The following is a 14,396-nucleotide window of genomic DNA, read 5'->3' as shown; positions in this document are numbered from 1 at the left end:
CAAAAAATTGTAGATTGGCTATTTTTTGCTACTTTTGTAACATAGAATGACGAAGTAGGGCATTAATTACAAAAAAAGGTTGCCCACGTCTGCTTTTAACTAAAGAACACATTGTTGATTCCTGTTGAAATTATAATTTACACAATGATACAAAATAATCAATATTCCAAATACACTCCGAAGTTATGAAACCTTGCCTGACTTGTTTGAGAGCACTTTACTCAATCACCAAACCTGTCATCTTATCAGGTGTCGAATGGTATTTTATGAATGGCTACAATCACACTCACACAATCACACTGGGCTACATTTCTGCAGTCCACTTCAAGAGGATGAAGGCCTTGGCTAACCAAATGTATTTTCTTTAATGTTTCTTCATTTATTTTATTATTATTATTATTTTGTACAAATGACACCAACAATGTCGTCAACTTCAAGAGGGTGAACTGGTGAAGGCCTTGTTACAAATGCTAATTAAATAACCTTTTCTTGTTTGTTTTTTTCATTTTCTTTATTTTATTTTACAAATAAATGACAACATATCTGATGAAGAAATAGCACAATTATCACAGTTTATTCACCAAAAATAATAATATTTCAACTTGAACAATGTTGCCATTAGGCTATTTTAAAAAAAATGGATCCTGAAGGAATAGGACTGTAAGACAGCAGTCCGATATGTTATTTATTTGGCATCTAGGCACCAAAGAGACTACACTTAAATCACAAATAAGTATAAATAATTTCTTTATATGATCACGTATAAAAGCATGCTTGGTCCTCATATCAACCATCACTTAGGTATGATTTCTTAAAACGCAACAAACAGGCAAATGAATCGAGTGTTCTGTCTCGGAATGTTGAAAACTTCAATTGAGCATCTATTTGTTTTAATATTCTCTAATCCAAAGAAAACAAGCCTGGCTCCAGCTGGACTGGCTATGCAAACAAAGACCCCCCCCCCCCCCCCCCCCTCCCACACACACGAAAAAAAAGAATGAAAGAAATTACACAGGAAACAAGAGTGAAATGAGTTGAGAGCAGAGATTGAAGATGGTGGTGAGACAGCGGCTTGTTCCCACAAACCCATTTTTGTTCCCTCGTCTGTCTCAGCAAATAACCAATCGTGCTTATCCTTTATGTCATGTCACTTGACTTAAATACTGAAAGGATATATAGGCAGTACTGTAACAAATTCACATTATTATTCACATAATACACATACCTTTTTATCTAGTTTTCACAAACAGTATATAAATACAAGAAAGTGTTTAAATTTTACAAGAACATGAACCTTTTTTTGGTCATCATCATGTCACTGAAAAGTGTTTCATTTTCATGTCCATGAAACAAATAAACGAACAAACAAAAAAATGACCTAGGGACTTTCCTTGATGTAACAGAGTAACGAGTAAATTGGACATGGGGAAATACAGAGTGGGACTTTGGCACTTCATAAACTTCCCTGGGGTACAAAAAAAGCTGCTCACTGCTGAGCCAGATGCCGGCTTTAGTGGTTACACTATAAACACAATAGCCGTTTCAGAACAAATATAAAATAAAAATCACTGAAATACAATTCATTGTGATATCTGTAACATCTGTCTTGCACGGATGTTTGGTAAGAGGGACATTTGATACAAAAGTATTTGGATATTACCCGGAAAAGGTACAAAATCCTATGAGTAACAACAATACAAAAATAATAAAAAAAGCCTTCTTCCGTTTTCCCGACGCTCTATCACACCTTTTTTATACAACACCTTTCCTCATCCAGTCGTTCTAATAATCCGTCCCTTCCTCTTGAGGAACGGGTTGATCTTCATGGAAACCTTGGTAACCCTCGTCTTGGAGGTCTGGGATGGCTCCACCACCGTCTCCGTTCTGCAGTTCTTCTGGTTCTGCGGCCTCGACGGCTTTGGGACAGTACTTGGCGTCGTAGATCTGGCGGCCCAGGCCGAAGTTCTGGCCACTCTGATTGGCTCCCTGGTTGGAGCCCATCTGCAGCGACATGGTGGTGTTGTCACACTTGTCCGTGCCCAGCTTCTGGTCGTAGATGGCGCGCCTCGTCCCTGGGGCCGTCATTCCAGCCTGGCGGAAAAAAAAGGGAAAGAGAGAGATAGTTTAGACCTTTTTTAAGTAGTAGTATATCTATCTGACAAGTCATTGTGATATTAAGAAGAAAGTGAGAGCAAGCACTCAGTTGAATAGTTCCATGTAGTGATGTAACACGGTTGCACGGTTCTGGAAGGTATACGCTGAAGGAATAAATACCAGCACTCACGTTATCCGTTAGGATTCTTGGGGAACTGAAATAAAACAAGAATCCTAACGGATAATGTGAGTGCTGGTATTTATTCCTTAAAGGGATAGTTCAGATTTTTTTAACTTAAGTTGTATGAAATACTTGCCATTAATATAGTGGTTGCAACTGTATTAATTGATTGCCCGAGTCCTGTGGTGGGAGTTCTGCTCTGGTTTTGGTGAAATATCAAGTAGTTCCGGTCATTTTGTGGGGGGCACTGGGGGCCACGCAGTAAAAGTAAATGAATCCACAAAACTAACGTAATTTGTATTGTTGACCTATTTCTAAAATATTAGTGCAACTTCCGTTCTTTTTTTACCCCTCTATCACACAGAACTATGTTTTTTGTGTCCATATCACTACGCCCAAAAAATAGTTCCATGTGATAGAGGGGTCAAAGTTGAACGAAAGTCGCGCTAATATTTTAGAAATGGGTCAACAATACAAATTACGTTCGTTTTGTGGATTAATTTACTTTTACTGCGTGGCCCCAGTGCCCCCCACAAAATGACCGGAACTACTTAATATTGACCAAAACCAGAGCAGAACTCCCACCATGGGACTCGGGCAATCAATTAATACAGTTGCAACCACTATATTAATGGCAAGTATTTCATACAACTTAAGTTCAAAAAATCTGAACTATCCCTTTAAGTCAGGGGTTCTCAACGTTTTTGGCCGGGGACCCCCGGAAATGCTTTGGCAATGTCTCGGGACCCCCGCCCCGCCCCCTCCCGACCACCAATATAAATTGACTGCTACAATAACCTTAACTCATTTTGGGCGGGAACCCCTTTTGGTGTTTTAAGCATTATGTTATAATTTAGCTATTGAAAAATAGCAGATCTACAAGCTCATAGCGCGCCACCGAGTGGCGCGCTACGAGCTTGTAGGTCTGCTATTTTTGAAAAATCGTGAAAATAATTTTTTTATTATTATTTTTTTTTTAAATAATTTGGGGACCCCCTAAAATAATGTGGCGACCCCCCGAGGGGTCGCGACCCACGGGTTGAGAACCCCTGCCTTAAGTCATTGTGATAACCATAGACATGTCCTAACTAGGGATGTCCCGATCATGTTTCTTTTTGCTCCCGATCCGATTCCGATCATTTGATCTTGAGAGATACCGATACCGATTTTCCCCCGATCCGATCTGCATTCCTTTGTTTTCATCATGGGTCTTATTTCACTGCCTCTGTGAATGTCTTTGTTGCATGATCTTTGCCACTGCTGGAACTATAGTGCCCCCGAGCATAAACATGACAGTTTTCACAAAATATCATCGTTTTATGCATCTTTCTTTGAGATTTACATTAGACACAAGCCTCTTTAGACACACTATTTCATTGAAATAAAAAAAGAAAATCTCCGATTCATTTCTCCCGATCCCCGATCATTTGAAAATGACATGATCGGCTCCGATTTCCGATCACCCGATCCGATCGGGGACATCCCTAGTCCTGACCCAACTTCTGAACTTCTCAGCATTAACACTGATTCGTCACTAGTGCACACAGCACTGGAACTAAATCTAGCTGGGTTCTAGGCCAAAGAGATTGAATGTCAACTTTGCTTTGTTGGGGGGGGGGGGGAAACCCAGCAGGCTGTTGGAAGACTAAATACGAAACTGTTTCATCATAACATGGCTTGGCCGATGGCCATGGTTGTCTGTGCTGTCCTGAATAAACCACAAGGTTCACTATGGCCCCAGGGTAGGATAGAAGAGGATAGAGACCGTTATGGATCCCACAAGGGACATTGAGTTGCCATGGACGTACAACAGTCATCATCATCATCATAGAAAAACATAAAACGGATAATAAAAGCAGCAACATATAGGAAAGTAATTTAGCCAAAATGAGGACAGATGTTCTCTTTAATAAGTGCGTCCAAAAGTCCTTTTATAAAGCATTATTGTTGCGCTTCGTCTTAACCCGTTAACCCATTTTGGGGCGGGAACCCCTTTTGGTGTTTTAAACATCATGTTATAATTTAGCTATTGAAAAATAGCAGACCTACAAGCTCGTAGCGCGCCACTCGGTGGCGCGCTACGAGCTTGTAGGTCTGCTATTTTTGAAAAATCGCGAAAATATTTATTTCAGAAAACTGGAGGATTTAGAATTTTCTTTTTTCATTTTGGGGGTCCCTGGCCCAAAACATTTTCAGATTTGGGTTTGCAGTCAAAGGTGTATCACTGTGGGGGTCCTTGACATGAAAAGGTTTGAGAACTACTGATTTAGAAGGCATTCGTAGAATCGGCCCCGGGCCTTAACCCATTTAGGCCTGACCTCGAAATTTAAAAAAAAATCTTCTAAATCCTCCAGTTTTCTGAAATAAATATTTTCACAAATTTTTCAAAAATAGCAGACCTACAAGCTCGTAGCGCGCCACTCGGTGGCGCGCTACGAGCTTGTAGATCTGCTATTTTTCAATAGCTAAATTATAACATAATGTTTAAAGCACCAAAAGGCGTTCCCGCCCAAAATGTTGGTTCATGATGGGTTCATGATCTCATAAGGTTTTGTGGAAAGCAATTTTTAATTGCCTCGTTGAAATGTGCAACAAATAAACGTGCCTTTGCCTACGCATAATTCTCACCCAGAAACTCTGGCATCAATGCCAAGTGCTCAGGGACAAAAAGGGGCAAGACCACAGGATGAACAACATTGGTCCAGCTTTTTTCTGAAGCAATGTTGGAGCATCAGAGGTGTTGGCGATGTGGAGCGGAGGCTCCAAATCACAACTGAGGCTGAATGTTATCTACAGTATGGAACCTTTTCATATGAAAGTCAAGTAAACGCAAGGCGAGCAAACCTTCAGTCAAACATGCTTTAAACCATGTAGACCTGAGGCTTCTAAATCAGACAGTTTACAAACGTTCACAGTGAAAGAATATATATTCAAAGATTTGCGCCACATTTTCACGATTTTTCAAAAAATAGCAGATCTACAAGCTCATAGCGCGGCACTCGGTGCCGTGCTATGAGCTTGTAGATCTGCTATTTTTCAATAGCTAAAATAGCTAACATAATGCTTAAAACAGCAAAAGGGGTTCCCGCCCCTGAATGGGGTAACTTTTTTGCCTGTTTTTGTTAGCATTGTTAGTATTCCTAATGGAACAGAAAAAACCTATTGCTGTCAGCGAAGAATGCTAATGCCAATCTAGTACTAGTAAACCATTGACCAGCAAACCATTGACCATTGACAAACAACAAGTGCATTCCAGTACCTGGCTAGCCCCCTTGTTGGTGCCCATTTGCAGGCTAATGGTGGAGTTGTCCATGGGGGGCAGGATGTGAGCTTTCGGGTCATACAAGTGTCTCCTGGTGCCATATGCGTTCATACCGGCCTGGCTGGCACATTTGTTGGTCCCCATCTAATGATACGAGTGAGAAGACACGTGAATCAGTTATAGAATTACAACAATTTAGGCATTTAGCAGTGGAGTGGAGTGGAGTGGAGTGGAGTAAGCATGAACACCTATAGTTGGCTAACCTCGCCTCACCAGGCTTTCCACCTCGGAGGAAAGCCTGGTCTCTGTTCCAAAAGTGCCGTATGATCCGGTCGGGAGCGGATTATATCGTTACGTCATGTTGTAGTATTGTTTTGTAGTCATCAGGCAGGAACAATCAAACGGAACTTCCTTTTCCCTCAAACCGGAAGAATAACAATAAAAGCTCTCGTATATCCTGTAGCTTTTATTGAGAAAAATCGGTTTGGGGGAAAAGGAAGTTCCGGAAGATTGCTGACTACAAAACAATACTACAACATGACGTAGCGATATCATCCGCTCCCGACCGGTTCATGAACCCGAAATGGAATGGTGCCCCGGCTAATAGTTGGCAATCAACAAGGTAATTAGTGACGTAGAGTGCAAAGAGAACAATGCAGCTTGCAGTGCCTAAAAAAACTAGGTAAACAACAAGTCCAGTATCTGTCTAACATTCTTAAAATGTATAGGTAGCAATAGATAAACAATAGTCCCCCTGAACAGTTTTATCCTTCAATCTGCTGTTACACCCACAGCTACAGCAAATGACATTAAGCTTGTAAGACAAACGGTAGCATTGTGCCTTGTTCTCACTCTTTTTACAGCAACCATCACATCTCTGTTTGACATGACTTGTTTCATGTGATGGCAACAACAAACCAGACAGGTTTAGGGAATTAGTGAGAACAATGTCCAGGTGTTTTCTATAAGAGTGTGGTATTGTGGTGTAGGAGAGAGTTTCGCAAGAGCCAGCGCACCTGTTTAGGCTGGTGAGCAATGAAACTGCCGCAAAACTTAAAATAGCACCTACAAACTAGAATAAGAAGTCAAATCAAGCTATTATCTAATCATTCAATATATGTGTGACAAAGAAAAGTGTTAGTGTTGGTACCTGCAGTCCGATGACACACTGCCCAGCCTTCATCTTCTCCTCATCAAATAGCCTCTCCTGCTTGTCAGCATACTTCACACCAATATCTACACGGGGTTGGCAGCCTTTAGTCTTAGCCTGAGGGCGAAAAATATAGTGTGTAAAGTTGTACTGCCGGTTATCCAATAACATGGTCACTTGGGCAGTTACCTAATTAAGTTAAGCTTTTTTCTGTATAGGCTTTAATGGTGCCTCAACTTAATAGAGCGTCGCAGTCCCGCCCCCTACCATGGACCAGGAAATGAATCCCAATGCATTTGTCCCATAGACATTTTAAAAAGTATTTATTTGAAGACGGTTACGCCGCGGACAAAGCCAACTCGAGTCGTGACAACTCATGACAACACAAACAATATTTTGGACCAAACAAATAATTACAAAGAAGAAAAACAACAAAAAAAGTGTTTTTTTCTTCTTTCTAATTATTTGTTCGGCCCAAAAATTGTGTTTGTTGTCATGATTTGTCACGACTCGAGTTGGCTTTGTCCACGGCGTAAACGTCTTTAAATAAATACTTTCTGAAATGTCTATGAGGAAAATGAACGGAGAATCATTTCCTGGTCCATGGTAGGGGGCGGGACTGCGACGCTCTATATACTATAGTGTGCAGTTAAATATTTCAATATACCCTATTGTTAGTAATAAATATAGTAAACACATTTTCTATAAAGAATTCATGTTCGATACGACATCCAGTTACAAGTTCAACCAAAAACGGAACAAAGTGTGGTGACAAATGAATTAAAAAAAACAATCTAAATGAGTCTATGTGGCCATGTCTGGAGACTCTGAACTCAAACTCATTGACCGAGTGTGTTCAGATGCAAGACAAGTCACATACATCATACAAAACATACACAACTCCTTTATTCTGCCTAAGTTAACCAATATTAATATAGCCCTAGCCCTATAGTAGCCCCATCTTGTGACGTCCCCCCCTCTGCTGTAGCTCTGGGACTCGCTCACCTAAAATAAAGATCTGGCTGAGGGGGGGCGACCGCCACAAACAGTCAAATTCTTACCTATCACATAGGTAGAAATTATGATGAGAAAGACATAGAGTACACTGGTAAGGGAAAACTCAGCTCCGCTGGTTTATTAATTCAACGTTTCGATCACTGGGATCTTCGTCAGGAAATCACCATTCCATTTTGTCCAGCACCTGGGCTAGAGTGGATGTGCATGCTCTATTACCTTTGTAAGAATTACAAAGGTAATAGAGCGGGCGAGGTCACAGCTAATACAGCAAGCTCACAACATTGTATTGTCACAGTGTGACGCACTATGAGCTTTAGATGGGCTGTTTTCAACATTCGTCATACGACAAAGTATATCGGACTTCAGTGGTTAAAGCAAATCTGTAACTGCTTTGAATCTGAGGTCTCACCATGCCAGCGAGCGCGAGCAGCGTGGTCTGGACCTGTGTCATGTTCCCGCTCTCAAAGATGTCGTTGGCCTCAAAGATATCGTTGGCCCTCAGGCCGTACGCCGTGATGGCTTTGATGAAGTGGGTCAGGTTTTCCAGCTGAAAACAAAACACACAAGATCTCAGGATCAACAATAGCATGTGTGCAGGATTTAACAGGACTCGATTTAAGGACCAACAAGATTCAGCTTCTTGTTTGGACACCGTCTTCATTTCCGGACCTAAAGCTCTACGCTGTGTTTCCTGGATATATGTGACAGAAAATGCAATTCTAAGTATGCTATATGTGGGTTTTGTGTGTGTGTGTGTGTGTGTGTGTGTGTGTGTGTGTGTGTGTGTGTGTGTGTGTGTGTGTGTGTGTGTGTGTGTGTGTGTGTGTGTGTGTGTGTGTGTGTGTGTGTGTGTGTGTGTGTGTGTGTGTGTGTGTGTGTGTGTGTGTGTGTGTGTGCGTGCGTGTGTTATTTGACTTTTGTGTTTCTGTTTTGATTTGTAAACCACTTTCAAACTAGTGTCCCTATTTTGGCCATATCATTATGAAAGTGAAAGTTTTCAAAAAATAACAGGTAAACTTTGCAACGACGCCAGTAGATCAGCTATTTTGGATGTTTTTTTTAATAGAAATTAAGAGGTTGAATATTCAGTTTATGTGCATTTTATATTTACTTGTTTGTTTTGTATAATTGAATATGAATATGAATGCAAGTGAATGAGAGCAACAATCGCCCATGCTTTGAACAAACTTACTTGATGCCAGTTCATGGATGAACTGTTGACCTTTTTCACAGAGCCTGGCTGAAGTTTGTTGATCAGGCTGAGAGAGAGAGAGAGAGAGAGAGAGAGAGAGAGAGGGGGGGGGGAATAAAGAAAGAAAAGATTATTTATCATTTAGTGGAAGCATTTCAGGTGGAGAAATGGGAGCAGATTTGCAGCCTACTGGCACTCACTGGCAAAGTGAGTGACAAAGTGAATTTAATGTTGTTTCAAGTCATTTAATGCAATCAAATAGGACTTTTCTGTTTGGATGTATTTTTTGCCACTCAGCAGGCGTTCCCGCATAACTTCCAGGTATGATGATGATGTCACGCGCATACCCTCTATACCGTAACTCTTCAAACTGAGATGAGACATGGTGGGTGTAGACATTACACACTGCGTGGGGAGTGTGACACATGAAGAAGCCCTAAGAACATTGCTTACTCGCACAGTATGACACCATTCTTCAGGCCTTTCTGGAAGTCATCTCCGATGGTACATCCAGTCACATCTTCGATCCACACCCTCAGCTCATCCTCCTTCTGGATGTCATACTTCTGAGCAATCTGATTGGACAGAGAGAGGTCAAATGGTCAACTGTGTTTCACAATCAGACATAATTAAGAAAATCATACTCGTGTGAAGTGAGCGGCGCCTCTTATCATGAATCTCATGATGATGATGATGATGAAGAAGTTGAGAACGTCATCATACATTACATTCCGTGCTCAGCCAATCAGCTGGGCACATTCCGTGCTTTTACGGACACGTCGGACAGACATACACACAAAGTTCAGCTGTGCTTAGGAACCGCTCAAAAAAAGAGCTAACCTAACCAGATATTCATGTTTTAACGTATCAGGGACATGACTTGTTTGGGTACACAATAAACATACACACAAGACAAATGTAAGGGCTGCATACATACACATAAAAAGAGTTATATGTATATTTATATAGTTAGATTTATATACACATTGAAATGCAACCCAAACTATTGTATGTATGAAACACCTTTTGGTGTTTTAAGCGTTACGTTAAACTTTAGCTATTGAAAAATAGCAGATCTACAAGCTCATAGCGCGCCACCGAGTGGCGCGCTATGAACTTGTAGGGCTGCTATTTTTGAAAAATCGTTAAAATGTGCCTCAAATCTTTCAGAAAATTGTCATGATTTAGAAAACTTTTTTTTTTAAATTTCGACGTCAGGCCTGAATGGGTTAAGAGAATTACACAATCAACACTAGAGATGACCAAATGTTTCACATAAAGCAATACATTGTGCATTTGTGCCCATCAATCAATCAATCAAAACTTTATTTGTATAGCACAGTGCAACCCAATGTCCCATGACAAGTTAACTATGTTTATGCTATCCACAGACCTATATTATGTAGTGTCAATGTCAATACTAGCAGTCAGATATTTATTGTGACTGGTTTCATGGTCACTCCTAAATGTCACACTTGGTCCAAATGGGATATACTGTATTATGTCTCAGTGGTATTTTCCTTTCCTTTTTTTTCTACCTTCAGTTCATGGGGTGACATTGACCTAAAGCACGCACATGCACAAATTGCACATGCACACACACACACACACATCCTGTCGAGTAAACTACTTCATTCTCTCCTGAAGCACAGGAAAAGGGGTGGGTTCAGTTTTATGCGATTCAACGCACACTGACTCTCCTGTGAGGCTTGTTATTACCTTCAGGAGCAATGCTCTGATTTAGAAACTTTACAATCATGTGTGAAAGGCACATTAAGTTGGCTCAACAAGTAAAAACTGTGTGCATGACGCAATGACGGATACTACTAGGCCTGTTTGCAGCAGGAAAAGCATCGCTGGCTGAACCCATGTGTAAAAATAAACATATAAACAAACAAATAAATAAATACAAATCACTCTATAAAACTTAAGCAGCAGCTGGCCTGCTGAGGAGGTATTGTGCTCCTTTGAAGCGTGAAATGCAGGCAAGAAAACCTAAGAAAAGTTGAGTGAACGCAAACCAAGAGGCAACATGCCACTACCACTAACCTAAACCACAGAGAAGCATACAATATACAGTACACTATAGGCCTGCTAGATGTCCCTTGTAGGCAAATGACAGTGGATTGTACTTCTAAGGAATGTCTGTCCTCTAATTACATTTGCTTCGTACAGTTATGCACATGTTAAAATAACATGTGCAATAACCCTAGTCTATAGTTGAATTGCCCATAAGGCGTTTTAGAGGTGTATAATTTAGAGAGACAGGCTGAACTCAAGGAATTTGTCCTCAAGGAATTTGCCTTGTGGTGCTTGAATAAAAGAGCTGAATAGTTGTAAGGGCACTGTATCCATCCAGTGAATGTAAAGGGACCGTGGAAATACTCCAAAGTGTACCTAGAATTCATTATATATATATTTCCCAAACTATGGGACGAGACCCATTTGTAGGTCATGGACGTGTGGTGAGTAAAAAGGAACTTAATACATTTCAAAACAAAAATCAAAGAAATCCCATGAAAAGAAATTAAACAAATAAATAGGAGTAGTGAAAATAGCCAAAGCTACAAGCTCACAACGTGTCACATCGCAGCGCAGATTGCAGATTGGCTATTCTCATATTAGTTTGGGTTTGGGACGGGTCCCATGCAGGGAGACCAAAGATCAAAGTTGTCTTTGGGGGTCTTGCTCGAGCTAAAACGTTTGGGAACCACTGAGAGGACTATTATGTCCTGTGTTTAGAATGCTGTCAGCTATTTGCCGCATCCTCGAGCCTTGAGCCAGCCGAGAGGAAGGGAAAGTGCTAATCCTTGAATGCCTCACATTTCACAGAGGAGGCGGCTACGTCACCAGTGGCAGGAAATACCAGTCAGCTCAACATCTCCATAAAAACCCGCTCCTCAAGGAGGACACAATGCTATATGACTGAGTGAATCAACATCCATTCTTTATACCATTCAGCACACTTTGTTCTGTGGACTGGACAGGATCCCCCCCCCCCTCTCTCTCTGCCATACAAGGGCATAGCAGAGGAATGCAAATGGTAATATAAATCAGCTGATGGTGGGCTAAAGGCACCTTGGTATGTATGTATGTGGCAGAGGGTATAGACTCACTGACTGAATGCATAGGCTCTGCAGTACATTCTGCAGACAGTACAAAGCTTATTGTAGACAGCCTATGACACTGTAATAGGGCCTCTGCAGATTGCCAACAACTACTGTACTTCCTGCTCTGTTTGCACCTGATGTTGAATCCAATAATGCATTGATTATTATCACATAATACATACATACATGGGACAGGGCAATTTGTGACTGACAAGACTATATGGCTTTGATGACTATTATCTACCTATTGGATGATGGTGGTAGGAATTCACACACACACACACACACACACACACACACACGTCACACACAGGTTAAAAACATTGAGAAAATAAAGTCAGAGCTTCTCACTTCCTTAGTTTTCTGGCAAATGAATAATGAAGTGAAACGAAATGAAAATTCAGACTGAGTGTCAGGCTAACACGAAAAGCACCATATCTCCATCATCAACAGTGGAATTTTAAGTGGATACGGCTGGTGCGCCCAAGTTATTCTGCGGGCAGATCCAAATAAACAAGGTGTTTTTGTAACTATACCTTTATACATTCCCAACTCGGGCCATTCTGGAGACCCACGTTGCATAGTATGGGAGAGTGGATTTGCTCTTTGAGACGACTCTCACTCACTGAAAACAGAATTTGCCAGCTTCCTACAAATATCTAAACTTGAGCAGACTATTAAAGGCCGCTTTCAGTCACAGACAGAAGAGAGCGATGGGCTGGAGATTCGAGAACTGGACAAAGGATGTGATGAGTATGACATGATCCACCCACCCGGCGGGGACTAGTCTAGTAATAGGTGAATTACATTATGTCCTAATGCGGATCACACACCGCCGGCCATAAGGGCTGCTCGGGGAAAAACAGAGCAACTAAAAAGGGAGAACATTTTTTGCCACAGTGACACGTTCTTTGCCGAAAGGACAACGCCCTGTAGACAACTTTTTTTTGTGCTGGCAGGCTGGCAGCACTTTAAAAAAAACATGCCATTTCTTTCAAGACAAAAAGTTAGGCTATGCTCCATGAAGGAAAACACGTTCAATGTGATGGCAAACTTAATCTCAAATAATACAAAACTAGAAAACATTGCATGTATAAATGCAGTCAACACTCTTCTTTTTTTATACCTGTGAAAAGCAGTGGAAAATCGCATACCTTTGTATTGCATGATAATTGTTGCAGCTGCACAAGAGTATATAATTATATTTCCATTTCCACCTACCTTGTTTTTGACTTCCGCAGAAAACCCATAGGCAGGACCTCTGTTAAAACCAGACATTGTGGAAGGAATAGATAAACTTGTCGACTTCGGCTTAACTTCTTTACGACGTATACGTCTACTATATTATAATGGAACCCGCGTAATGAACAGAAATACTGCGTCGTTTTGGTTTCTCTTCCAATGAAAGTGGACTAAATACTTCCTCTCTCTCCTACGGGCCAACCAATTAGAACACTCCCACGCTGCTTTCATTGCAACGTACCAGTTAATCGATTCGAAGCTCCACCTTTTTTTTCCCCTTTTTCTCCCCCCGAGGTCGTTGATTGATATCAAAAACTCCTTATATGGAATGAAACTCCCAAATTCCTGAATGGGGGGACGGGGGAGTGCCCCAGTTCCATGGTCCCACCCTTGCATGCCAGACATGCAGCGGCCCCAGTCGGCCTAGCCTTGAGTCACTGACTGGGAGAGAGGGGGAAAAAAACATGCTAGAACTACTAAAAAGTTCTAGAAGCTACCGGATAGCAATGAGCAACTGAGATGACGTAGTGATAGATAGACCTGTAGAGCTTGGGTTTCAGAATGGACGCGCACGCGCGCGCACACACGCACGCGCGTTCACACACGCACACACACACCATAGTAGACTGTAAAGACAATAAGACACGCACATGCGCACATGCACGCACGCACACACAGGCACACGCACACACAGGCACACACACGCATGCAGTCTGCACACACACACACACACACACCATAGACTGTAAAGACAATAAGACACGCACATGCACGCATACACACACACACACACACACACACTAGGCTACTCATTCCAAGGTTTTTGTAGCCTACTGCTGCTTTGGAATGATGAGAATGTCTAGTGCACTGAATTAGATTATGAGACCATCATGGTTGAAAGCTTAATGGATCTGCTTGCGTTTATAGCTACTTCTGAGAAAGGGCCTTTATCTGATAAATGGGAAACGGCTGGAGGAACTGCAATGGTATCACTATTTGTATTTGCCAGCCAGTATATTTAATAACTTTCCTAAAACCATAGCGTTGGTGGTCACTGCAATAGAATTATGTAATTGTTCTTCCTGTTCCTGATGCCTGAATGCCTGAATAACAGTAGAAGGAAATATATTTTGATTGAAACCTTTATT

The 14,396-nt window shown here is 41.4% G+C and overlaps 1 protein-coding gene across 1 annotated transcript; it reads right to left on the bottom strand.

Annotated features, from left to right (window-relative positions):
* Positions 1-547: 547 nt before the first annotated feature.
* On the bottom strand, positions 548-13,378 carry cnn2 (calponin 2). The gene is made up of 7 exons (XM_079530490.1): positions 13,228-13,378; positions 9,350-9,471; positions 8,897-8,963; positions 8,114-8,251; positions 6,688-6,804; positions 5,535-5,681; positions 548-2,091 (listed from the first exon to the last, which is right to left on the bottom strand). Exons 1-7 carry the CDS (start codon positions 13,282-13,284, stop codon positions 1,783-1,785), a joined length of 957 nt encoding a protein of 318 aa, XP_079386616.1. The 5' UTR covers positions 13,285-13,378; the 3' UTR covers positions 548-1,782.
* Between the last annotated feature and the right edge of the window lie 1,018 nt (positions 13,379-14,396).

Source organism: Electrona antarctica (genome assembly GCF_951216825.1).
Source record: "Electrona antarctica genome assembly, chromosome: 19".
NCBI classification, from domain to species: Eukaryota; Metazoa; Chordata; class Actinopteri; order Myctophiformes; family Myctophidae; genus Electrona; species Electrona antarctica.
This window is presented reverse-complemented; position numbering and strand designations above follow the sequence as displayed.

What these genes read in the sequence shown, in the direction of transcription:
- cnn2 (XM_079530490.1), bottom strand. Translation starts at nt 13,284, where the DNA reads ATGTCTGGTTTTAACAGAGGTCCTGCCTATGGGTTTTCTGCGGAAGTC. An exon ending in CTGCGGAAGTCAAAAACAAG is followed by an intron (nt 9,472 to 13,227) that starts GTAGGTGGAAAT and finishes CTGTCCAATCAG; the next exon opens with ATTGCTCAGAAGTATGACAT. An exon ending in CCAACAAGGGGGCTAGCCAG is followed by an intron (nt 2,092 to 5,534) that starts GTACTGGAATGC and finishes TTTTTCCGCCAG; the next exon opens with GCTGGAATGACGGCCCCAGG.